Source organism: Mus musculus, chromosome 2 (genome assembly GCF_000001635.26).
Source record: "Mus musculus strain C57BL/6J chromosome 2, GRCm38.p6 C57BL/6J".
Lineage (NCBI taxonomy): Eukaryota > Metazoa > Chordata > Mammalia > Rodentia > Muridae > Mus > Mus musculus.
This window is the reverse complement of record NC_000068.7, coordinates 150,173,386-150,199,530: the sequence shown is the minus strand read 5'-3', so window position 1 is coordinate 150,199,530 and position 26,145 is coordinate 150,173,386. Positions and strand designations below refer to the sequence as shown.

The 26,145-nt window shown below is 40.4% G+C and overlaps 1 protein-coding gene, 1 long non-coding RNA gene and 1 pseudogene across 2 annotated transcripts; 2 read left to right on the top strand and 1 right to left on the bottom strand.

Annotated features, from left to right (window-relative positions):
- Positions 1-1,879: 1,879 nt before the first annotated feature.
- Positions 1,880-18,245, top strand: Gm52531. The gene is made up of 3 exons (XR_003953947.1): positions 1,880-1,905; positions 14,767-14,882; positions 18,013-18,245. It is a non-coding gene; the product is annotated as a predicted gene, 52531 (long non-coding RNA).
- Positions 6,252-17,776, bottom strand: Gm14139 (predicted gene 14139). The gene is made up of 4 exons (NM_001145863.1): positions 17,661-17,776; positions 9,012-9,138; positions 8,752-8,812; positions 6,252-7,675 (listed from the first exon to the last, which is right to left on the bottom strand). Exons 1-4 carry the CDS (start codon positions 17,661-17,663, stop codon positions 6,379-6,381), a joined length of 1,488 nt encoding a protein of 495 aa, NP_001139335.1. The 5' UTR covers positions 17,664-17,776; the 3' UTR covers positions 6,252-6,378.
- Gm10770 (predicted gene 10770) lies at positions 19,955-20,649 on the top strand (annotated as a pseudogene).

Below are 26,145 nucleotides of genomic sequence, written 5' to 3'. Positions count from 1 at the left end.
GTGATGGTGTATCCAGGACTTGCTATGGTGGGAGAGTTTGGTTCTGATGATTCCAAGTAACCTTGGTTTCTGTTGATTCTGTTCTTACATTTTTACATTTACATTTTTACATTTACATTGCCTCCTGCAATCTGATTATCTCAAGTGCTTGCTGCCCTCAATATATCTAATTGGAGCCTGTCCTTCCTATAATCCCAGTTGATTCAGGACTCCTCAGAGTGAGTCCAGCTTTCTCTGTGATCCTTTGATTGTGGGCTCCTGTGAACCTGAGATTCTGGGTGTGTCAAGAGTTTTTGGCAGTCAAGCTTCCTCTGAGACCCTGAAATACTGGTTTGACCCAGCTCCTATTATCCTGGGATCCTGTTGTCCTAAGATCCTGAGCGTGCTACAGTGCCTGGAAGTGGTGTCTCCTTTGAGGACTGCGGCGCTGTTTGTCAATTCCACGCCCAAGGTAACTCGGTGCTGGTGCCAAGTGGAAGGGACTTGTGCCCCTGGTCAAGCCGGTTTTCTACTTCCCTTCTGCTGTCTCAGGTCCTGCATGATTGGATTGGAACAGGTGTTGTGTTCCACTCACCAGTGATCCTAAGATCTTGAGGAGAGTCCTCTGGGGACCTTAGGGGTATCCGCGGACTCCATGCCCTAGGTGACCTGGTGCTGGCGCTGACAGGGAGAAGCTTTATTTTTAATAGCCAGTAACTGGAAACCATCCAGATGTCATTCAGCAGGAGAACGGGAGAAAAAAGTGTAATTTATACAATGGAATACTATTCAATTATTAAAACAAGGAAAGATAATGGATCGAACCATAAAAAATCAGATAGACCAGTGAAGTAACCTAGACTCAGGACATGTATAGTTATGTACTTAAATATATGTGGATTTTAGCCACAAATTATGGGATTTTCATGGTACAATCCACAGAGCCAAAGAAGCTAAAACATAAGGAGGTCACAAGGAAGGATGCTTGACTCTCATTCAGAAGAGGAAATACCAGTCTTCAGAGGTGAATGGAGGGAGAGAATTGTGTGGGAGATGGGAAGGGGAGGGGAGTGCTGGGGGACAATGTGTGGGAAGAGAGGGTGGAGAGCTGCAGCTCTAGCTATAGGTGGAGGACATCTGTAGGATATGCCAGAGACCAAGAATGGAGGAGACCCTAGAGAATCTAGGAGGGTGACTGTAGCTGAGATTTGGTCCTAGCAGTGGGTGATATGGAGCCTGAAGTTGTGGGAAGCCGCCCCCACATTCGCCGTTACAAGATGGCGCTGACATCCTGTGTTCTAAGTGGTAAACAAATAATCTGCGCATGTGCCAAGGGTAGTTCTCCACTCCATGTGCTCTGCCTTCCCCGTGACGACAACTCGGCCGATGGGCTGCAGCCAATCAGGGAGTGACACGTCCTAGGCGAAGGATAATTCTCCTTAATAGGGACGGGGTTTCGCTTGCTCTCTCTTGCTCTCTTGAGCTCTGGCTCCTAAAGATGTAAGCAATAGAGCTCTTGCTCTTGCGCTCTGGCTCCTGAAGATGTAGCGCTCTTGCTCTCTTGCACTCTTGCTCCTGAAGATGTAAGCAATAAAGTTTTGCCGCAGAAGATTCCGGTTTGCTGCGTCTTTCCTAGCCGGTCGCGAACGCGCGGTAAGAGTTGGTGCTGGAACCCGGGACGGGAGTTAACCATCACCAGCGCAAGGAAGATTCCTCATTCCGGAACCAGAACTGCGGGTCACGGTCATAAAGGTTCCCATAAAACAGACTGTTGAGAAGGATCCGGCCTGGATTCAGAACTCCTCAGCTGGGGAACGGTGGTAATGAAGTGTTCCCGCAACACAGACTGTTGAGAAGGATTCAACTGCGTGAATTCAGAACTCTTCAGCTGGGGAACAGGGGTACCAGTGAGTACAGCTTTACAAGGTAAGTCTGGTCTTGAACTTTCTAACGAAATTCAAGCCAGTCTATCAGAAGTAAAGTGGGAAATAGCTTTACAAGGTACGTCTGGCCTTGAACTTTCTAATGAAATTCAAGACAGTCTATCAGAAGTAAAGTGGGAAATAGCTTTACAAGGTATGTTTGGCCTTGAACTTTCTCTAGTGTTAGGAGCCTTTTTGTTCCTTTTCACATGTTATCAAGTGGTTAAGGCAGGGCTGAAAATTCTGGATGAAATTCAGGGCAATCTATCAGAAGTAAAGCGGGGAGAGAGAGTAGGAGCAAAGAGGAAATATGGTACACAAACTAAGTATACAGGCCTTTCCAAGGGTCTTGAACCCGAGGAAAAGTTGAGGTCAGGTAAGAATACCTGGGGAGAGATTAGAAGGAAGGAAAAGAAAAAAGAAAAGAAAAAAGATCAATTAGCGGAGGTCTCTAGGAGAAGGAGCCTATACTCATCACTAGATGAGCTCAAGGAGCCAGCTCTTGGTAGCTCTGAATCAGATGATGAATTCTCCTCTGAAGAAACAGACTTGGAGGAAGAAGCAGCTCATTATGAGGGAAAAGGGTAGCAGCCAGATAAAATGCTAGCTAATCAGTTAAGGAAAAAGCCAAAAGCGGCTGGCGAAGGCCAGTTTGCTGCTTGGCCTCCGGGCAGTCGGCTTCAAGGTCATAGTGCACTTTATACAATGATAGCAACCTAACCTTGATCATTGTATAAAGATGGCCAAAATAGATGCTATAATGCTGTCACCAAGTCTCTGATTATCTGACATGGTCTAAAAACCCATAATCACATTACACACACACACACACACACACACACCAGAAACACTTTATTTAAAAAAAAAAAACTTACTTCTATTACATCATCTAACATTTCTAGATAATCCTGTTTGGTGGGATGCTTCCAGTGAAGTGCCAAATGGTAAATAATGGGAACATGAAGAAGCATGGAACATCAAATGATATGTACATATCTGCCAATAAAGCATTGCAGTAGGATATACAGTTGAGTGCTGATTATCCTACTCCATTATATCTCTGACAGATACATGAAAATGCAATTTTCAAAACACATGAGGCATTTAATGTTATATTCTATTAAACATTTTAATATTAGAACTGTTAAAAAGTGTTGACAACATAGCACACATTGTGATACATATTCTATTCTTTAATTTGTACTCAAGAGACTAACACATGAGAATCAAGAGATAAAATGTAGCCTTGACTAATGACTGACATCCAATGCAGGCTGGATAACATAGCCCAGAATTTAAAGGGAAATTGTGACACTAGCATTGTCAATTTCAAGGTGGTCCCATCCTCCTCTTAAAAGACAAGCCAAATTAAAATATTTTACAATGTCTTAGACATTGTGTTTTATCACAGTGAGAGAAAAGACACGAATACATACCCATAGTTTTACACCTGGATAAGTAATTTCATGTAATTGAAGAGTATTGCATTTGCAAGTACAAAGAAAATAAAGGGGGCATCATCGCCTTTGTTCTTCCCTGTAAGAGTTCCTCACTGCATTCCCCCTACCCTTTTCCTCTTAAAAGAATGTTCCCCTACCCACAAGCATCACCTGCACCCCACCCCACCCTTAGGATCCCCTATCCATGGGGTATCAAGTCACTACAAGGTCAGGTGCATCTACTCCCAGAGGCTAGACCAGGCAGTCCTCTGGTAAATGTGTCTAGGGCCAAAGACCAGACCATGCATGCTCTTTAGTTGGTGTCTTAGTCTTTGGGAGCTCTGAGAGGTCCAGGGTAGTGGATACTGTTGTTCTTCCTATGTGGTTGCCATCTCCTTCAGCTTATAATATCCTTCCCCTAACTCTTCCATATTGGACCCAACCTCAGTACAATCGTTGGCTCTAAGTATATGCATTTGTCAGTTGCTGGTAGAGGCTCTCAGATGACAACCATGCTAGACTCCTGTCTGCAAGCACAACATGGGATCAGTAATAGTGTCAGGGTTTGGTACAAGCCCATAGGATGGATCCCAAGGTGGGCAGGTAACTGGATGGCCTTTCAGTCATTCTCTGCTCCATTTCTGTCTGATTCCTTTACACAGGAACAATTCTGAGTTAAACATTTTGAAGATGGGTGGGTGACTCCATCTCTCCACTGGGGGCCCTGTCTATTTACTGCAGATTGTCTCTTCAGGTTCCAGCTCCCCCATCTTGTGCATTTCAGCTAAGGTTATCACCATCGAGTCCTGAAAGCCTCTCACATCACAGAACTCTAAGACATTCTGGAGTTTACCCCACACCCCATAGCAGCACACTTCCTTTCATTCTCCAGGCAATCTAAGCTTCTCTCCTGCCCCCTTTTTCCTCTGCCTCCCACCAAGATCCCCCTACAGTGATTATTTCATTCAATCTTTCTTTGTTGTTGCTGTCTTTTGTTTGTTTTTGTTTTTGTTTTGTTTTTCGAGACAGGGTTTCTCTTATAGCCCTGGCTGTCCTGGAACTCACTCGGTAGACCAGGCTGGCCTCCAAATGAGAAATCTGCCTGCCTCTGCCTCCCAAGTGCTGAGATTAAAGGCGTGAGCCACTACAGTCCAGCCTGTTCAAATCTTCTAAGTGGGATTGAAGCATCCTCACTTGGGCCTTTATGTTAAACTTCAAAAGGTCTGAGTTTTATCATGGGTGGTTTGAACTTTCTGGTTAATATCCACTTATTAGTAAATACATACCATGCATTTCTTTTGGGTCTGGCTTACAGAACACAGGATATTTTCTAGTTCCATCCATTGGCCTGGAAAATTCATAAGGTCCTTGCTTTTAATAGTTGAAGTGTATCCCATTGTGTAAATGAAACACATTTTCTGTAATCATTCTTCGGTTGAGAGACATCTGGGTTGTTTCCAGCTTCAGCCTATTATGAATAAAGCTGCTATGAAGGTAGTGGAGCACATGTCCTTTGGTATAGGTGAGCATCTTTTGGGTATATGTCCAAGAGCGCTATAGCTGGAAGATTGATTTCCAATTTTCTGAGGAACTGCCAGGATGATATCCAGAGTGGTTGTATCAGTTTGCAAGTCCATCAGCAATGGAGTGGTCCTCTTCCTCTACATCCTCACCAGCATGTGCTGTCACTTGAGTTTATCATCTTCACCATTCTGATTGGTGTAAGGTAAATCTCAAGGTCATTTTGATTTGCAATTCCCTGAGGACTAAGGATTTTGAACGATTTTTTAAGGGCTTCTCACCTATTCATGATCTCTCTGTCAAGAATCTTGTTTAGTTCTGTCTCCATTTTTTAATTGGGTTTTGGAGACCTCAACATAAAACCAGATACAATGAACCTAACAGAAGAGTGGGATATTGCCTCGAACACATTTGCACAGTGAAAATTTTCCAAATAGAAAACCAATGACTGAGGCTCTAAGATCAACAAATGACAAGTGGGACCACATAAAACTGAAAAGCTTCTGTAAGACAAGGACACTGTCAGTAAGACAAAAGAGCAACTTACAGATTGGGAAAAGATCTTCACCAACCCTATATCCAATAGACAGCTAATATGTAAAATATATATAGAATCCAGAAAAATAATCTTGTGTAACTGAATATAAGTGTGTCAGCTATAGATGTTATCAAATTTTTTAGTCATAAATTGCCTTCAACATGAGTTCGTTAGGTTCTCAAGGACTACTTTGATATGCAAAGGCTTTAAAAGATGGATTATACACAAAACATTTTGTATGAAGATACCATGAAGTGCAAGTATTACACCCCTGATATCAATTAGGGTTTCCTTTGCACTATGACTCTTTATCTGTTCACACTACTACTACATGCAAATGACTTACAAACTGTATATTCATAAGATTCCTATCCACTATATGTTGTTTATGAATTTGTGAATAGCTGTGTTGTGAAAAATCGTTAACACATTGATTAGTTTTGCTGGGTTTCTCTCCAATGTGGATTTTTTTCTTATGTATTCAAAAATGACTGTGGTATGCAAATCTTGGGAATAAGCAAATGAAACTTGTCCTAAGAATTGCCTTTTTGTTATCAACATCAGTTTATTCACAAGATGAATCTAAGGTCAAATTCATAGGCCCTAGAGGATCTGGAGACTTACAAATAGTGGACCAGCTTCAATTATACATCTTTTGTTCATAAAAACCATGACTGGCTGGGTGTGGTGGCACACGCCTTTAATTCTAGCACTTGGCAGGCAGAGGCAAGCGGATTTCTGAGTTCGAGGCCAGCCTGGTCTACAGAGCGAGTTCCAGGACAGCCAGGACTACACAGAGAAACCCTGTCTCAAAAAACCAAAAAAAAAAAAAAACCATGACTGTCTATGAATACGTTCTGAATTCTATGAATACGTTCATGATGAAGATTATAGAAATGTGCAAAGGTTTAAACATACTGAATACACTCATAGGGTTTCTCTTTCGTGATTATGAAAACTTGTGACATTTGAAAAAGCTTTACCATACTAAATACTTAGTATGTGTTCTAATATGCACTCGGAGATTATTAGAATATGCAAAGGCTTTGCCACAATGCTTACATTCATAGGGTTTTTCTCCAGTGTGTACTCTTTTATGTTGTAAAAGATAAGTGTTTTGTGCAAAGCTTTTACCACATTGGTCACATTCAAAGGGTTTCTCTCCAGTATGTGTTCTTTTATGCATTTGAAAATTACTGCGATGTATGAAGGATTTACCACATTCATTGCATTCATATGGTCTCTCTCCAGTATGTGTTTGTTTATGATACAGGAATCCACTTGGAGACGAAAAGGCTTTACCACATTGATTGCATTCATAGGGTTTCTCTCCTGTATGTGTTCTTTTATGTATTCGGAGACTAGTTGAAAATGCAAAGGCTTTACCACATTGTTTACATTCATAAGATTTCTCTCCTGTATGAACTCTTTTATGGTATTGAAGAGAATTGGGACATGCTAAATCTTTACCACACTGGTCACACTTATAAGGTTTCTCACCAGTATGTATTCTTTTATGTCTTAGGAGATGACTCTTTCTTGCAAAGGATTTACCACATTCGTTACATTCAAAGGGTTTTTCTCCAGTATGTGTTCTTTTATGTGTTCGGAGAATACTTAAACGTGCAAAGGCTTTACCACACTGTTTACATTCATAAGGATTCTCTCCTGTATGAACTCTTTTATGGCATTTAAGAGAACTGGGACTTGCAAAATCTTTACCACACTGGTCACACTTATAAGGTTTCTCACCAGTATGTATTCTTTTATGTCTTAGGAGATTACTCTTTCTTGCAAAGGATTTACCACATTGGTTACATTCAAAGGGTTTTTCTCCAGTATGTCTTCTTTTACATTGTTTAATACAACTGTGATATACAATGGATTTACCACATTCATTCCATTCATATGGTCTCTGTCCAGCATGTGTTCTTTTATGATACAGGAGACCAATATGACATACAGAGGCTTTGTCACAATGCTTACATTCATAGGGTTTCTCTCCAGTGTGTACTTTTTTATGTTGTAGGAGATGAGTATTTCGAGCAAGAGTTTTACCACATTGGTAACATTGAAAGGGTTTCTCTCCAGTATGTGTTCTTTTATGTCTTAGGAGATGACTCTTTCTTGCAAAGGATTTACCACATTGGTTACATTCATAGGGTGTCTCTGCAGTATGAATTCTTTCTTGTCTTTGGTTATGACTCTGAAATGCAAAGGCTTTATCACATTGGATAAACTCAGAGAGCAGCTGTTCAGTATGACTTCTTTCATGCCTGCAAAGACAATTGTCACATGTGAAAGCTTTCTCACACCATTACACTGATGAATCTTTTCATTTTTGTGAATATGTTTTAGGATTTGGTCTAATTGTAAAGAACAACCTGATTTTAATGTACTATCACTTTGTTTACACTCATGGAGTTCCCCTTCATTATGGATGGTTTTGTATCTTTAAGGATACTTGGACTAAGAAGAGCATTGATTACATAGCTTATATTTACAGCACCTTTCAACTATAAGAGGTGGTTCATATATCTGAATAGAACAGGAAGAACTTTACCACACTGAACATATAAATTTTGCTATTGTGAAAGTAATACTATATTTACAAACCAAGGCAAATATAAGAATTTCCACATTCCTAATATTACAGAGATAGTCCGCAGTATTAGTTTGTAGATGTCCACAATACAGTTGGAAAGCCAATTATTTGTAAACTTGTAGCACATTTAGAAAGCCTACCCAAAGTGGGGAGGACTACATATCTTCTAATTGTGCTGGAAGATAAGAGAGGTGTGTTGCTTCTTTCAATATATTCCTATTGTCCCATGGCTTATATCCATTGTAATATATGACATCCCTAATAAAAGAATAACAAGTAAAAGGCTTCCAATGAACTAACAGTTTGGTATTTTTCCACATACAATTTTGTTATAGGGATTAAGGTTTCTCCAGCACAGCACTCTTGACTATCATAAACCGCCCATCTTACTAAACTTAGCAATGTTTTTACAAGTATATGACTGACGTCAGCTTTAGTATGGACTATATACTTATTACAAGGTTTTGTACATAAACTTACCACCTATTCAATGTGTATATTTTACAATGTCTAAGTGTAGGAGGTTAAACACACTGGCAGTTCTTCAGCATAGCTCTATTGGGCTGAGATTTAAATGGTAAATCTGTTAACTCATTGTTTGTTTGTTTTTGTACTTAGAGGAATGGTTTGAAAACACAAATAGATTCCTGTCACTGACATACACAGCTTATCATAATTCAATAATCATTCATAACTTAGAGCAGTGCTTCCAAGGCATATTCTTATCAGTGTGCACATGAAAATTACCTTCCATATCTTCTAGAAATATGAAGATGCTCTTCCGTATTATGGTCTTCCCAAACATAGCCTAAAATATAGAGGCCATATGTTAGACTATTAGGAATTAGAAAAGTTTAAGTTACTAACTTCAGTGAACTTTACAACCGAGCCTGATTAATTCACCTCATTCTTCTACATTCTCAACGGAAATGACAAGAACAAGGAACAATAACAAAGAAACAGTTGTACTGACATTTTCAAAAGTGAAAAGAAATTCACCGTCTTACCTATAGCAGCGAGATTCCTGTAGGTCTCCAGCATCACTTCTTTGTAGAGATTCTTCTGAGAAGAATCCAGCAAAGCCCACTCTTCCCGAGTGAAGTTCACATGCACATCATCATAGGTCACTCTACCCTAAAATATCCCAGGCATGTGTGAATGAGAAAACATATTACTGAGAACACTGTAAATACATACTTCATTGAGAATATAGTCATATCATTCTGGTAATTCCTGCACTTAATTCCTGACACAAACACCTTAATGTAATCAAGGCATTTAAGAAGGAAACTGAATAATGAATGAACTTCACCTCTGTCATTTCTACACCACTTGAAGAGGATAAAACCCTGCAAGAAAGTGGTAATTAATAGACATAAACCCGCAAGTAAACAGTTCAACAGTACCGAGCACACATTAGATAAAATGTATTAATAATTACTAACTAAGAAAATGATGAGCATGCTGAGTGTATTACTTGTGCCTTGAATCCCAACACTCAGAAGGCAGACCCAGGTGTATCTCCTTGAATGGTAGGGTAAGCCTGGTCTATGCCATGAGTTCCACAACATCAGGAGGTCCATATTAAGACACTAACTCCCCTGTACAAATCAAACAAAGAAACAAAAAAGATGGAAAGAACTCAGAGGTCTTCACTGAAGTTCCTACAAAGAATTATATATTCACTGTAGGTCTGTATTCATCTTCCAAATCCTCAAGTGACCCAGTTTCAACAGTAAAATTAATAAGTGCTTACTAATAAGGTATGCATGTTTAAACATTTACAAATGGACAAATGAAAATATTAGCAAGAAAAAGAGAAAATATTCACTATATAAGTCTTTTTGTTTGTTTGTTTGACTGTTTGTTTTTTTGTTTGTTGAGACAGGGTTTCTCTGTATAGTCCTGGCTGTCCTGGAACTCACTTTGTAGACCAGGCTGGCCTCGAACTCAGAAATCCGCCTGCCTCTGCCTCCCGAGTGCTGGGATTAAAGGTGTGCAACCCCATGCCCGGATTCGCTATATAAGTCTTGATCATGAATTAGGAACATAGGGAGGGAGAGGAGGCTCACCACAGGTGTTTCCTATGTTGCTTATAATTGGAGCAAATTACCAGTATTTACATGGAGGCGCATAACTGTCCATTGGACCAATTCAGGAGTTGTTAGGCCATCTTCTGCCTACTGTGAGCATCAGGTACACAAGATAAATGTATTCATGCATACAGGGAAAATACTCATATTCACTCAAAAATTTAAAACAAATCCCACAGGTAGTAATAATGCCACACACTCACAATCCAATGGAACATCCATGTAGTAGTAATCACAGGACATCCTGAGAAATATAATATACTGTCTGTCAAGTTTCAAAATCTGAGTGTGCCTAAAGTTCAGCACATCAGCTTATGCATGCATATACAAAATTTACATTCCAAGCTAATCAGCTAATAACATAAAAACAAAACCAGCCAGGCATTTTGGCCTACATCTAATCCCACCCAGCACTCTGGAGAGAGAGGCAGGTGGATCACTAAATTCAAGTGCTGCCTGGTCTGCAAATCTACTTTCACGACAGCCAGGGCCGCAAATGGATACATTGCATTCAAAATCAAAAATAAAAACAACAAAACCAAAAATATAAAAATATCAGTGAAATACCTTAGCACTGAATTACAGTTGCTTCTATTGTGTCTTATATGACTTAGTGATAGAGTCTATAATGATGAGGCTATGACAGCAGAAGAAAGAAACTGATAAGTTTCAACCACAACATAGTAGACATATTTTAACGTATTGAGTACATGGTGACTCTGGTCACTATAGATTCATGGTCATTCTCTCATGAAAATATATTTGTCTAAATTCAATGGCTATAACAGCCCCTGCCCTATTCAAACTTCCAAAGACTCCTTTGACACTGAAAGCAATCTTGTGACTGCCACACCTTGTAAAATCAGGAAACAAATTATATCTTTCAAATATACAATGGCATAAACAACCCTTTACATTCCAATATGGAAGAATGTGTACATTGGACCTTGACAAGAAACCCAACAAGGCAAACTCTAAATCCTGTAGCTCTGTCCCAGCCACATGACGCTTCAGTTTTAAAGTGCTTAGAGGGCTCTATCCCTGATATTTCTCATACATCTTTCAGTTTCGGTACTTCCACTCCCTATATGCATCTCTCCATGGCAGATTCTCATATCATAGGTATCTCAACATCTTGTGGTCTCAAAATACAGCTAGGCATCATCTGCACAGCTTCATAACATGAACACTCACAGTATCCTCACTGGGGCTGCAACTCTGACAAATATAGAAGGCTGGAATAGTGCTGAACTGAAACTAGAAAGGAAGAATCCATGACCATAATTTCACAACTTTCTTGATTTCAGAACGAGCACAATATGGGTGAGCCTGAGAAATTTGGCTCCTCAATTGGGATGGAGCATACAATGCATGTACCTTAGTTATAGCAGGTTTAATATGTAGTTCCATCCTGGGAGTGCCAACTCCTTCCATTAATTGAAGGCATAGCAGAAGAAATTATTACTCTTAGGGCACCTTCTTAGGCTGCAAATCCAGAGCAATGGGCTTCACATTAATGGTGATAATCTCTTAGTTGCTAAAGCACCACAACACAAGATCAGGGAAAGCTTTCTGTCCCAGTTTCCATGGTCCCAATAAATACCACAGATAATCCCCAAATGCCCTTCTTTTTCTGCTCCATCTATGTGTCCCAGCCCCTACTCACAAAGAAACACCATCTCAACCATATGCTATGCTTGGCAGAAGACCACTTAGGATGTCCATAGATCTGCCACAGTTACCCTAGATGCAATTTTCAGTTTTCTATAGCATTGGATTAGAACACAAAATGCAGCATCCCCAGATGGGTGTGTTGGCACACGCCTTTAATCCTAGCACTAGGGAGGGAGAGGCAGGTGGATTTCTGAGTTCGAGGCCAGCCTGGTCTACAGAGTGAGTTCCAGGACAGCCAGGGCTACACAGAGAAACCCTGTCTCGAAAAAACCAAAAATAAATAAATAAATGAATAAATAAATAAATAAATAAATAAAAGCAGCATCCCCTATCTTCTGTCACGTGTCTGTCAAGATTACTCAGAGCATCTTTTCCTTGAGTCTCTTCCCAATCCTCCCAAACCAGCAATCATTCCCTCTTGAACACACCCAGAAACCACTCAAGCAAACCAGCAAATATTCCCTCTTGAACACACCCACAAAACAGATAAGTAACTGAGGCCACACTCAGCCAACATACTCTCTGAAAAGTTAAAGAGCCAACAGAAACCCAGGCTCAAAACTCCCACCAAAAGAAGACAACCCAGAAATCAGCAGGTAGGCCTATAAAGACCACAAACCTAGATGCCTAGACACCAACTTAGGATCACAATGACAGCCAGGAAAATATGTCACCAATAGAACAAAGCTATCCTCCAACTGCATGTCCTGAATATTCCAACCTAACTTAAAGCACCAAAAAAATGACCTTCAAAAAGCAACTGTATGAAGGTGATAGAGGTCCTTAAAAGGGAAATGGATAAATGCAGGAAAACACAATCAAACAATTGGACAAGTCCAAGCAATTCTATAAGTATAGCAAGAAAACCAAACAGTTGAAGAAAATCTAACAGTTCACGATGTATAAATGGAAATAGAAATATAAAGAAAGCACAAAATAGAGGTTGGCCCTCCCCCCACACCATGTCCTCACAGATTTCCATTATTCTCCTGGCACTCTGGCTTCTTTCCTATCTTCCCCTATAACTGATCCTGACCTCATTTTCCCCTCTTCCCCCTAATCCAGACCCCACTTTCCCCTTTTCTTTTCCTCTCCTACCTTGATCCTTCCCTCTGCCTTCCATGATTAATTTGTTCCCCTTTCTACGTGGGATTGAAGCATCCTCATTTGGGCCTTCCTTCTTGTTAATCTTCATACTGTCTGTAAGTTGTAGCATAGATATTGTGTAATTTTGGGCTAATATCCACTTATCAGCGGGTACATAATCCACATATCCTTTGGATCTGGCTTTACTCCCTCAGGATGATATTTTCTAGTTCCATCCATTAGCCGGCAAATTCATGATGTCCTTGTTTTTAGTGGCTGAAAGTCCCAGAGATGTGGGATGTGAGAGGCTTCCAGGATAAAAATGCAAAACAGTGGGGATAGGGAGCCTGAAAAGACCAACTCCAGATATAGACAAGGCCGCCAGTGTTGAGATGGGGGCACCCTCTTACCTTCAAAAGCTTTGACCCAGAAATGCAGGGACGAACTGGAACAGAGACTGAAGGAAAGGTTATTTATTGACCTAACGAAATTGGGATTCCTCCCATGGGCAGGCACCAAACCCTGACACTATTATTGCTGCTATGTGATGCTTACAGACAGGAGCCTATCTATCATGGCTGTCCTCAGAGAAGTTCTAGTAGCAGTGTGCCTGAGGCAGATGCAGATACTTACAGCAAACCACTGGATTGAGGTCAGGGGCCATGATGGAAGAGTTAGGGCAAGGACTGGAGAAGTCGAAAGGGATGATAAGAACAACAGTATCAACTAACCTGGAACCCTCAGAGTTCCCAGAGACTAAGGCACCAACCAAAGAGCATAGGTGGGCTGCTCCATGACCCCAGACACGTATGTAGCAGAGGACTGCCTGGTCTGGCCTCATTGGGACTGGATGTGTCCAATCCAGTAGAGACTTGATGCCCCAGTGAAGGGAGATATGCTCTGAGAATGAGGTAAGGGTGGGTGGCTACAGAGGCTATATGTGAGCGGAGGAGCATCTTCTCAGAGGAAAAGGCTAGACTGGATGGGGCGAAGGACTCTGGGAGGGGAGACTACTAAGTGGGGAACATTTGGAATGTAAATAAATGACAGAAATAAATAAATAAATAAGGAAAAATTATATTTTCTAGAAAAAAACATGACACTTATCAACAATCTATTCAAGCATTATGATATGATGCTCCTCTTAGTCTGTTTGCACTTCTAAATACAATACTTTTACATGAAATTACATCCAGGAGTAAAACTTTAATCGGTAAGGTGGTGGTGGGGGTAGATGTTTATGTGGGGGAACACAGAGGAAAAGGAGTGGGATGGGATGAAAACTCTAGGAAGGGGAGACTGGGAAAGGGGGAAACATTTGAAATGTAAATGAAAGAATTTTATAAGTAAAAGAAGAATTATATAAAAGATAGCAAAAACTAAGGGAATTCTGTAAATCAGATTTTTGGGACCGCAAAGAGGAACTAAATAGTCAAGGTTAACCCACAGAATAGAGATGGATGAGAGAATCTCAGACAATAGAAGGAATGGTTACACAGGACAATAACAATTTTAAATCTAAAAGTTGCAAAAATTTATAACAGGAAAGTTGATTCCAAGGCTATATGTCATGTGGGAAAACTCAGATTGCGCTATAGTATTTTGAAGAAATAGTATACACATTGGCACAGTGTAAATTCTATACTTATAACAGAGATAGCATAATCAAGAATGTGTACAAAATTTGTGAAAGAATGTGGGGGAAGCAGAGAAAAGGCCAAAAACATAAGCCTAAAATGCTATTCAAGTTTTCATCAAAATATCTAATGGAACTACTCCAGGAAAAATTGAACTTGACCAATGTTACCTGTGATTGTATGTATAAAGAAATTAAATAAACCGAGAATTCATGGCTCTGATAACAATAACTCAAAGTTACCCCTAAAGTGTTATATATTTGTTCCTCCAGCAACTGCTGATGTGTCATTCAAACTCCCCATGTTCCAGAGTTCTCTCTGTAAATGAAGATGATCACAAAGATGGGCTAATGGCTCTGCAACCCCTCATGACCCCTTGGGATTTCAGGTAAAACTAGCCCCACTGAAGCCTCACAGAGAACAATGTTGAAAAATAATTTAATGTGTGCTGCCTGCCACATGGATTATATCACAAGATGTGCAATCTGTCTTATCCACCTACCCAACACCATGCACACCTGAGAAGTTATGTATCATAGAGACGCCTTTTGTCTTCTGGAACTGAATTTCCATGAATACCATTGTAAATGGAGGCAGTGGAAAGGTAAGAGGATTCTAATCAAACACTACTGAAGGATGACCCCTATCACTTTCTTTCTACTAATTCCAAAATTATTTGTCCCATATAACTGAATGTGGATGTTTCTGAAATTCTAGAAACCAGACCTTCATTCTTCCAATGTCTTCCTACTACGTATCAAAAGCAATGCTTGCATGTAAACACTGAAAAATGACAGTATGAACACCACAGACTTCCACTACCAGCGCTCTACAGCGCCCCCCACCCCCCCAATTGGAATTCAGGCTTGGGAAGGTCAGAGGCCAAGGGCCTCTGAGCATATCACCACATGAACCAATCAATCCATAGTCTGTCAAACAGTCCATTTCAGTGTCAGCATGGCATGGCTTGTGGTCTTCCTCCCAGCTTGCTACAGATGCATCGGAGGGGAATCCTGGAAAGAACCTGCAAGCTACCTTCCAATGCTGCTCCTGATTGTTAGGCCTATCCAGGGTCCCTCCTTAGTTTACAAAACTCAGATAGCCTCAGGCCAACTGCAGCCCTTCTACTGGGGGAATAGGAGAGCAAATGCCTTGGCCAGCTGAAACCTTTCAGATCTGCCTTTCCACTCTATGTGCACACCAAGCCCTGGTCTGGAGAAATTGTATTTAACAGAATTTTCCAGTCTCCCAGAGCACTTGTTTTCCTTTTTCCAGGCACAGGGTCCTTTGTTTGCATATTCCTTTACACATGCCATGTTCAGTACAGCCATGTCTGCTTCATAGTTGGGAAGTCCTGCAGCCAAACTGCAGTCACATTAGAACAGTAGCAATAGTTAAAAGAAAAAGTGCCTATGAATTTCTTAACAAGGAGTGGTTAATGGGAGGTAAATGAAAAAAAAAAAGAAAGATTAAATAAAGGATACAACCGCTGGTATGTATGGTAGAATAGAAAGTTTATTATACATAAAAGAGAGAACATAATCAAAGCCAGGAATATCTAGGAGAACAGAGTACAAAGTGAACATGACTCTAAACCATGTGGAGAGAAGGAGAAAAGCAAGATCCAGACAAAGAGATCAAGATGACAGATTAACAATAATGACAGATTAATAATAAAACAAGCAGGTAATCAAAAAGGTTGGATTGCATAAGGAATGGCAGCTGGGTGAAGGGTAGCCCTACCCCTGGGCTAGAGGGTGAGGTATGCCAGCCATATGACATAATAGGTAGGGACTGAGGTCTGCTGACAGCCTGTTCTGCTGTGACTTGTTAAATAAGCTCCTCAACCAATTGTCCAAGGGTTTCAGACTTATTTGCAGGGAGAAAGAAGAATGATATGATTGAATTATACTTGCAAAGATTATTTTTACAAGTTGAAACACACTTTACGGTCCAATATTCTTCAGGGACTAAGCATAAGTACTAGAGCGCTCCAAGTCTTTTCTCTCATATGCTGGATTTTCAGACAGGAAAATTAACATTCCCGTTAGGCACACCACATCAGATTGTCTAGATCTTGTGTTCTTTGAACTAGTGTAAATATGGAAATTTGGTTTCTAGAAATAAGTTCAGTTCCTCGCCCAGTTTTCTGAGTGCCCTGCTCTAGGAACCCACCAAGATCACCGGTTTGTACTTTTACTGATTGTCTAAAACTGACTACCTGACTACTCACTGCTATTACCAACTACTGTCAAAGCAGAAAGGCCCTCACCTTCCTTCTTCCACCTCCTTTTCTCTGCTGTGATTACACCAGCTTCAAAATTGGTCAGAGAACTCAATGCTTACACAGGTCCCTCTCTTTTTGTAGTCCCCTCACCCCAATCCAGAGAGGTTGGAGGACACCCATACACTGGTCTATATCTCTTCTCATTGACCTGAGTCCAGTCAACACCATGCCTTAGTATTTGTTGTGACCCTATAATGCCACCTTGAGCACCTTGTTAGGTGCCTGTTCTTTGCTATCAAGATGGGCCTTGTTGTTGATTGTAAAGGAAAGCTGTCTCTATTTTTATAGTTTGGAGACAAATGTCTGGACAATCCTGGTAAACAAACACACCCATACTGTTCTCTAGCAGGCCGGGTTAGCATGCTATGTACCTGAGGGGTGGGGGTGTTTTACAGGCAGTCCTCTCTCTGCTACTTTCTACTTGGTGCCACTTCCTACTTCCCAATTAAGTCTTTAGCATCATCAATTCTACTCTTCTACATCATAGCTTAATATTGAAGTGCTACTCAACATATGATAGGGCTTTTACAGCCTCCACAATATTAACTCCAAATGGATCTTACACCTCCATATTAAATGCTACAGGCAGAACTTACAGAAAATAGAGAAACTGCGGTTCTCAGGGTTGGCATCCTGCTAAGTATTTTTTGGGCACACAAGCCCCTGCCCCAAATGCTTTGTAAAAATACAGCTCCCATAATAAGCTTCTTCAGAGGCCACCGCCAGGTTCAAGGAGAGACTAGAACCACAAAGGACCTCACACGTGGCCATATCTGTCTGGCTGCTGCTTACAATCCAGCTGCTGGGAAAACCCACCACATGTGCACCCTTTACTAAACCGCTTGCTCCTCCCTTTGTGGGAGATGATCCTGCACTTACCATGTCCGGAAATTTTAAGCTTTTCAGAGCTCCCTCAGAGCACCCAGCAGAGGCACTCAGGACACACCGCAGAGAAACCTTCTTTCCGGCTCAGATTCAGACAGGAACTTACAGGCTTGGTAACAGGAAGAGCGTCCTCTTCTCCTGAGTGGCAGGCCCGGCTGGAGGTTCTGATTGGCTAGTGAGTCTTGAGTGACATGAGCACCACCCTTAGGGGTCTAGAGTACTGAAGAGAAACTACCTAGTGTACCTAGTGGTTCCATCTTGGGAGAAGTCCTTTTCCAGATCAGCTGATTTGCATTTCAGTAGCACAGTGCCTGCCTCTAATAGCCTTCCGTCTCTCCTCCCACAGAGCACCTCAGAGGATCTACAACTCCAGATACCTGCTGCTCAGCTGCCCATTTCTCCCCATTATGGGCAGCGACCCTGTGTTCACAACTTTGCAAAATTGTACTTTTTCTGAGCTCCCAGTACTCAGTAGTCACTTCCCCTTCTTTCTCCTGCAATCAAGCTGGATAGCTTGCATAGCTGATTTATCTCTTCCAGTGGTGCTGAGTCCAATTCCCAGCAAGGATATGGTAGCTCACAGCCATCTGCAGGGGATGTCTGATGCCCTCTTCTGGTGAGTCTGAAGAGAGCAATGGTATACTCATATACAAAAATAAATAAATCATTTAAAAAAAAAAAAGAAATTAAAAAAAAAATCAACCAACAGTGGAGTTATCAATCTGTCCCTCAAGTGTATGGGTATCCAGAATATTGACAACTAAAGAAGATTTTTGGAAAGAAAATTTTGTTTTGTGGTTTCAGGCTGAATTCAGGCAACCTGCACATATTTTTCACCTGATGGTAATGAGACAACTGTCAGAGCAAAGCAGGAAACACATAACAAACACTGTGGAGCCCTCTTGTAAACCAGCACATACATCTTCCTCAATGGGTCTGTAAAGCAAACAAAACAACAACCACAAACCCTAGGCTCTGTTAGTGAAGGTTTTTCAGATGAACAGAACTGATAGAACGAAACTTTCTATTATGTAGAAAATGGATTTATTAAAATAAATCACATGCTGTAGTCCCACTAGTCCAACAATGACTAACTACTATGGACAGCTGAAGAATCCAATAGTGGCTAGATGTCTCCTCTAATTTGTGTTTGCAAGGCATTCCTCTAAGTACAAAGACAAGGAAATAATACCTTAACAGATCTCACCACTTGAATCACAGCCCAATAGAGTTATGCTCTAGAAATACCAGTGTGGTTAATCTACTCCTTAGATATTGCAAAAGATATAGACATTGAATAGGTGATAAGTGTGAGTCTAAAAACTTCTACACTTGACCTTATCCAAAAGGCCGAGAGGCGATGTCTAAAAACTTCTAATAAGTATATAGTCCATATTAAAGTTGGTGTCAATCACATACTTGTAATGATGTTGCCAAATTTTGTGAGATGGACAGTTTATGAGCGTCAAAAAAGCGGTTGTCGAAAAACCTTAATCCCTATACCACTTATTCTGTTTTTAATAGAGATGTCATTAGTTAGAATGGATACAAGCAAGCCATGTGAACAAAGGAGTATTGAAAGAAACAACAACCTCTCCCTCTTCCAACACATTTAGAAGATATGTAGTATTTCCCACTTTGAGTAGACTTCTAAATGTGCTAGAAGTTTACAACTAATTAGTTTTCCAACTTTAATGTGGGTATTTCGACAAATCACACTGCAGAAAATGGCTGAATATGAGGGATGTGACAATTCTTCTGTTTGATTTGGTTCACTTTGCAAATTAATGAATGAAATCAGTGTGGTCAAGCTCTGAGTTCTTCCTGTTATCTTCAAATATGTGAACACACTCATATAGAAAAAGGATGATATAATTGTGAGCCATGTCATCAATGTTCTTCCCATCCCGTGTATCTTCAAAGATGCAAAGGAACCCACAATGAATGGGAACTCCATGGATGTAAACAAAGGAATAATAGATTAAGATCAGGTTGTTCTTTACGATTAGACTAAATTGTAAAACTTACTCACACAGACGAAAAGATTCATCTGTGTTTTGAATGTGAGAAAGCTTTCACACGTGCCAATTGTCTTTGCAGGCATGAAAGAAGTCATACTGAAGAGCAACCCTCTGAGTTTATTCAACTTGGGGAGAAAGCCTATGTATTTCAGAGTCATAACCAAAGACATGAAAGAATTCATACTGGAGAGAAACCCTATAGAGGTGTCCAACATTGTGAAGCCTTTGCATATAACAGTAGTCTCCAGATTCATAAAATAACACTTGCTGGAGAGAATACATATGAGAGTAACCAATGTGGTAGAGACTTTGTATCTCACATGTCTCTTCAAAGCCATAAAAGAGTTCATCCAGGAGAGAAAGGTTTTCAATGTTATCAATGTGGTAAAGCCTTTGCACAAAGTAGTAGTCTTCTACCACGTAAAAGAATCCATACAGGAGAGAAACCTTTTGAATGTAACCAATGTGGTAAAGTTTTTGCACAAAACAATCATCTCCTAACACATAAAAGAACACATACTGGAGAGAAACCTTATGAATGTAGTCATTGTGGTAAACACTTTGCACATCAGTATGGTCTCTTATATAAAAAAAAAACGCATACAGGAGGGAAACCCTATGAGTGTCATCACTCTGGTTTAGCCTTTAGATTTTACACTCATCTTCAAATACATAGAAGAACACATACAGGAGAGAAACCCTATGAGTGTCATTGGTGTGGTCAAGCCTTTAGAGTTCACAGTCATTTTCAAATACATAGAAGAACACATACAGGAGAGAAACCTTGTGAATGTAACCAATGTAGTAAAGCCTTTACACAAAGTAGTAGTCTTCTAACACATAAAAGAATCCACACAGGAGAGAAACCTTTTGAATATAACCAATGCGGTAAAGCCTTTGCAAGAAGCAGTGAACTCCTAAGACATGAAAGAACACATACAGGAGAGAAACCCTATGAGTGTCATTAATGTGGCAAAGCCTTTGCAAGTCAGTCTAGTCTCACATATCATAAAAGAACACAAAACATAGGAGAGGAACCCCATGGATGCAATCAATGTTTAAAGCCTTTTTTTGTCCTTGTTTTTAATAACTGCATAGTATTCTATTGTATAAATGTAATATTTTCTTTACCCATTCGTCTGTTGAGAGACATCTGGATGGTTTCCACTTTCTGGTATTACAAATAAAGCTCCTATGATCAGAATGGAGCAGGTGTCCTGTGGTATGGTGGAACATAGGTTGGGTATATGCCCAGGAGTTTTATGGCTGTGTCATGAGTAGAATTATTTTCAGTTTTCTGAGAAACTGCCAAATTAATTTCCAGAGAGGTTGTACAAATTTTCACTCCCACCAGCAATGGAGAAGTGTTCTTCTTGCTCCACATCCTTGCGATGTGCAGTCCCTTGAGTTTTTTTTATCTTAGTCATTCTGATGGGTGTAAGGTGGAATATCAGTGTCATTTTTAAAAAAGATTTATTTATTATTATATCTAAGTACACTGTAGCTGTCTTCAGATGCACCAGAAGAGGGCGTCAGATCTCATTATGGATGGTTGTGAGCCACCATGTGGTTGCTGGGATTTGAACTCAGGATCTTCAGAAGAGTAGTCGGTGCTCTTAACCACAGAGCCATCTCTCCAGCCCAATCAGTGTCATTTTTATTTGCATTTTCCTGATGACTAAGGATCCACAGAATGAAAGACAAACACACAATAGTACATTTTTAATTTGTCATTTGGCTCAGTGGCTGGGTACACCTAAGACTCCCATGGCTAGCATGCCCTTCCATCTGGTACTCCTGACTAAACACCTCTAAATCTGCCCTCAGCTTAGTTGCCAGGTTACCTTTACTCTTAGCTCAACACCTCTAAATCTGTCCTCTGCTTAGCTGCCTGGTTAATTTCTATGAAGCCTATTGGCCTTGCTGCCCAAGATTTTGGAATGCCCCTTGATGCTCTATTTTCACTTTCCACCTACATGTTAGATGATCTCCTCTTCAGCTCCAAGTCTGTCCTATCTCTGTCCTCCTGGGTCATGGCAAATTTCTCTGTCCTCTCTGTGTCCTACCCGTGCAACTCTAAATGTTCCAACATGTGCTCAGCCATTGGCTGTTGGCATCTTCATTGATGGATCAGAAAACAAATGGTAACAAAGACCTTTAGCATTTGAACACACAGATTCCCGACTAAATCAAAGCATTAGAACCAATACCCTACATAGACCAGATACTTTTTTTAAAACTTATTCACTATATTTTCAACTCACTGCCCCCTTGTAAGTATTGCCTCCCACAATCCTTAACCCATTCCCCCATCTATGAGTGTGTGGTGGCCCCTATGGGTATTCCCACACACTTGCACTTCAAGTCTCTGTGAGGCTAGATATGGCCTTTCCTACTGAGGTCAGACAAGGCAGCTCAGCTATAAGATCATATTCCAGAAACAGGCAATAGCTTTTGGGATAACCCCTGTTCCAGATGTTTGGGACCAACATCAAGATCAAGCTGCACACCTGCAACATATGTGCATGGAGGCCTAGGTCCAGCCTGTGTATGCTCTTTGGTTGGTGGTTCAGTCTGCAAGAGCCCCAGTGGCCCATGTTAGTTGATTCGGCTCTTCTGTCTTCCTGTAAAGTTCTATCTCCTTTGGGGCCCACAATCCTTCCCTCAACTCTTCTATAAGAGTCTCCAAGCTCCATCTACTGTTTGGCTGTGGATTTTGGGATCCCTCTGAGTCCAGTTACTGAGTGGAGCCTCTCAGAGGGCAAACATCCTAGACAGTGTCTGTAAGCATAACAGAGTCTCATTAATGGTGTCAGGGATTGGTCCTCACCTGTGGGATGGAAACCAAGTTGAACTAATTATTGACTGGCCTTGACATCAGTCTCTGCTCCATCATCCTCCCTGCATTTTCTATGGTTGCCTGCAAATCAGATGTTTGTTTTATACTTGGGGTCACCAGAACATTTAAAAATTTTGAATTATCATTGGCTTAAAAATATGTCTTTCTTCTTCTAAGGTCTGTTCAAGCTAACAGAGACTAATTTAAACATATATGTCTAGGATGTCCTCAAACTTGTGATCTTGGCTTTTGCTTCCTTCAGCAAACTTTCTTTTTTTTCATTTAAAAATATTTACTATTATTATTAGGTATTTATTTCATTTACATTTCCAGTGCTATCCCAAAAGTCCCCCACACCCTCCCACACACACTCCCTCAACCACCCACTCCCACTTCTTGGCCCTGGCGTTCCCCTGTACTGTGGCATATAAGGTCTACATGACCAATGGGCCTCTCTTTCTGCTGATGGCCGACCAGACCATCTTCTGATATTATGCAGCTAGAGACATGAGCTCTGGGGGTGGGGGTACTGGTTAGTTCATATTGTTGTTCCACCTATAGGGTTGCAGATCCCCCCCCCCAGCTCCCTGGGTTCTTCCTCCAGCTCCTCCATTGGGGGCCCTGTGATCCATCCAATAGCTGACTGTCAGCATCCACTTCTGTGTTTGCTAGGTCTGGGCATAGTCTCACAAGAGACAGCTATATCAGGGCCCTTTCAGCAAAATCTTGCCAGTGTATGCAATGGTGTCAGCATTTGGAGGCTGATTATGGGATGGATCCCCAGGAGCTTAGAGCTAAACAAAGAATTTTCACCTGAGGAATACTGAATGGCTGAGAAGCACCTGAAAAAAATGTTCAACATCCTTAACCATCAGGGAAATGCAAATCAAAACAACCCTGAGATTCCACCTCACACCAGTCAGAATGGCTAAGATCAAAAATTCAGGTGACAGCAGATGCTGGCTAGGATGTGGAGAAAGAGGAACACTCCTCCATTGTTGGTGGGATTGCAAGCTTGTACAACCACTCTGGAAATCAGTCCAGTGGTTCCTCAAAAAATTGGGCATAGTACTACCGAAGGATCCCGCAATACCTCTCCTGGGTATATATCCAGAAGATGTTCCAACCGGTAAGAAGGACACATGCTCCACTATGTTCATAGCAGCCTTATTTATAATAGCCAGAAGCTGGAAAGAACCCAGATGCCCCTCAACAGAGGAATGGATACAGAAAATGTGGTACATTTACACAATGGAGTACTACTCAGCTATTAAAAAGAATGAATTTATGAAATTGCTAGGCAAATGGATGGACCTGGAGTGCATCATCCTGAGTGAGGTAACTCAATCACAAAAGAACTCACATGATATGTACTCACTGATAAGTGGATATTAGCCCAGAAACTTAGAATACCCAAGATATAAGATACAATTTGTGAAACACATGAAGGTCGGGAAGAACGAAAACCAAGGTGTGGATACTTTGCTCCTTCTTGGAATTGGGAGCAAGGCGCCCATGGAAGGAGCTACAGAGACAGAGTTTGGATCTGAGACGAAAGAATGGACCATCTAGAGACTGCCATATCCTTCAGCAAATCTTACCTGCATTCACAAAGCATCTGCTGGAAGCAGATACAAAGACACACAGTGGAATGTGTTAGACAGATCTCAGGAGTCTTGTGGGAAGTTGGGGGAATGATTAAAGAGACAGAATGGTCAAGTACACTACAAGATGACCTACACAGTCAACTACCCTGGTCCCTTTGGGGCTCACAGAGTCTAAAACACCCTGTAAAGGGCATGCATCGGCTGGCCCTTGGCCCTTGCACATATATCGTACATGCGCAGCTTGTTCTTCATATGGTTTCCCTAACAACTGGAGCAGGAGCTGTGTCTGACACTCTTGCCTGGCCTTAGATTCCTTTCTGCTAGTTGTGCTGCCTGGTCTGACCATAGTGGGACAGAATACATCTAGTCCTGCTGCAAATTGTTGTGCCAGAGTAGGTTGGTACCCATGGGGGCACATCAAAGTGGGAAGTGGGAAGGAGATATAAGTGGTACTGGAAGGAGAAGTGGGGCTGTGATCAGGATGTGAATCAATCAATCAATATACCCTTTAATTTCAACATGTGCAGTTTTGAAAATATAATATAAATATTATATAATAATATATAATAAAATATAAAATATAATCAAATGTACAAAGATTTAAAATTGTACCTGTGAAAAAATAATTTCATTAGAATCAGTTCTTAAAATCGAAGTCTCTGCATAGATAGATAGATAGATAGACAGACAGACAGATGAATGACATATATATCTAACCTTGCTTTTACAATCATTAGAAAGCTTTAGCTGTTTTTGGCAAACTGAGTCATAGAAGAAAACTGTCATGTTCTATAATGAAACAGCATATAATATTTAAAAATGTATCCAATCTTTATATGTACAAGTGTCATTTTGATATTCATTTTGATATTGAGCAAGCTTAAATTGGAAAACTGTCATCCTTTTTTTTTTTTTTTTTGGTCTGGAGGCATCTAAGAAAGGTTAAAGACTAGCGTCTCTTCCTGAGATTGCCTCACCATGGACTGTAAAGCAGAATGGATGAGCCCTTGCAGGCAAGGCCAAAGGGATGACATTTTCAGGATTTGATCCCTGCTATTGAGATGATTTTCTTGCCATAATTAAATTAAATAATAATCCTTGGGTATTAGCCTACCCTATTGGACAGATTTTCCACAGATCAATGAAGATGTACTGCCTTGTATTGATGCTATATAGGCAAACAGATGATTTCTTAATACCTAATGATGATTCTTTAGTATTTCCTAAAGTTATATTAGTAATTATTAAGCCCTATATGATAGGACTGCTATTAAATCTTTGTCTAATATAAAAACTGCTGTTAGAACTCTGACAGGCTTCACTGTGTCATGAGTTAATTGTTTCTGAGATACAAAGCAGCATTTCCAACTTAAATACATTCCATAGAGCTGTAAAACCATAAACTACAGGTCATAAGAAGAAATGAATGATTTATTGTAGGTGCAAGGACAGAAGAAAAAATAATTCTTGCATTTATCTATACCAAACTCCACTGTTAACTTGGACACAAGAGTTATGGTGTTTTGTTTTGTTTTGTTTTGTTTTGTTTTGTTTTGTTTTGTTTTGTGTTTTGCTTTGTTTTGTTTAACAATTATGGCTTTTAACATTCAAAGAGCCTGTGGAGCTAGTGACAGAAAATGTATAGTTAGGTAAGTAGTCTTAAAGAAAATACATGAGAGCATCTCTGTTGTAAACTCTTATCATTTTATGATTTGAATTTATGTCTGAACTTCTAGTGAACTTTTGCAAAAATAAAAAAGTAGGATGCTTGGAAAAATCATGTGATACATTTTCCTAAAATCAGGTACAAAAAAAGTAGGAATGATAATGTTAGAAAGGGCAAAGAGAGATAGCAAAACACAGAATGCAGACAAAGAATTAGAAACTAAGGTATAGCAAAATATAATAGAACATAAAAGAGAGATGAAGAGGGACAAAGCAGAACCTTCAGAGACAGCAGAAAGAGCAGTTAGACTTCTCATTACCATGAGGAAAAACAGATTTTTTTTTCT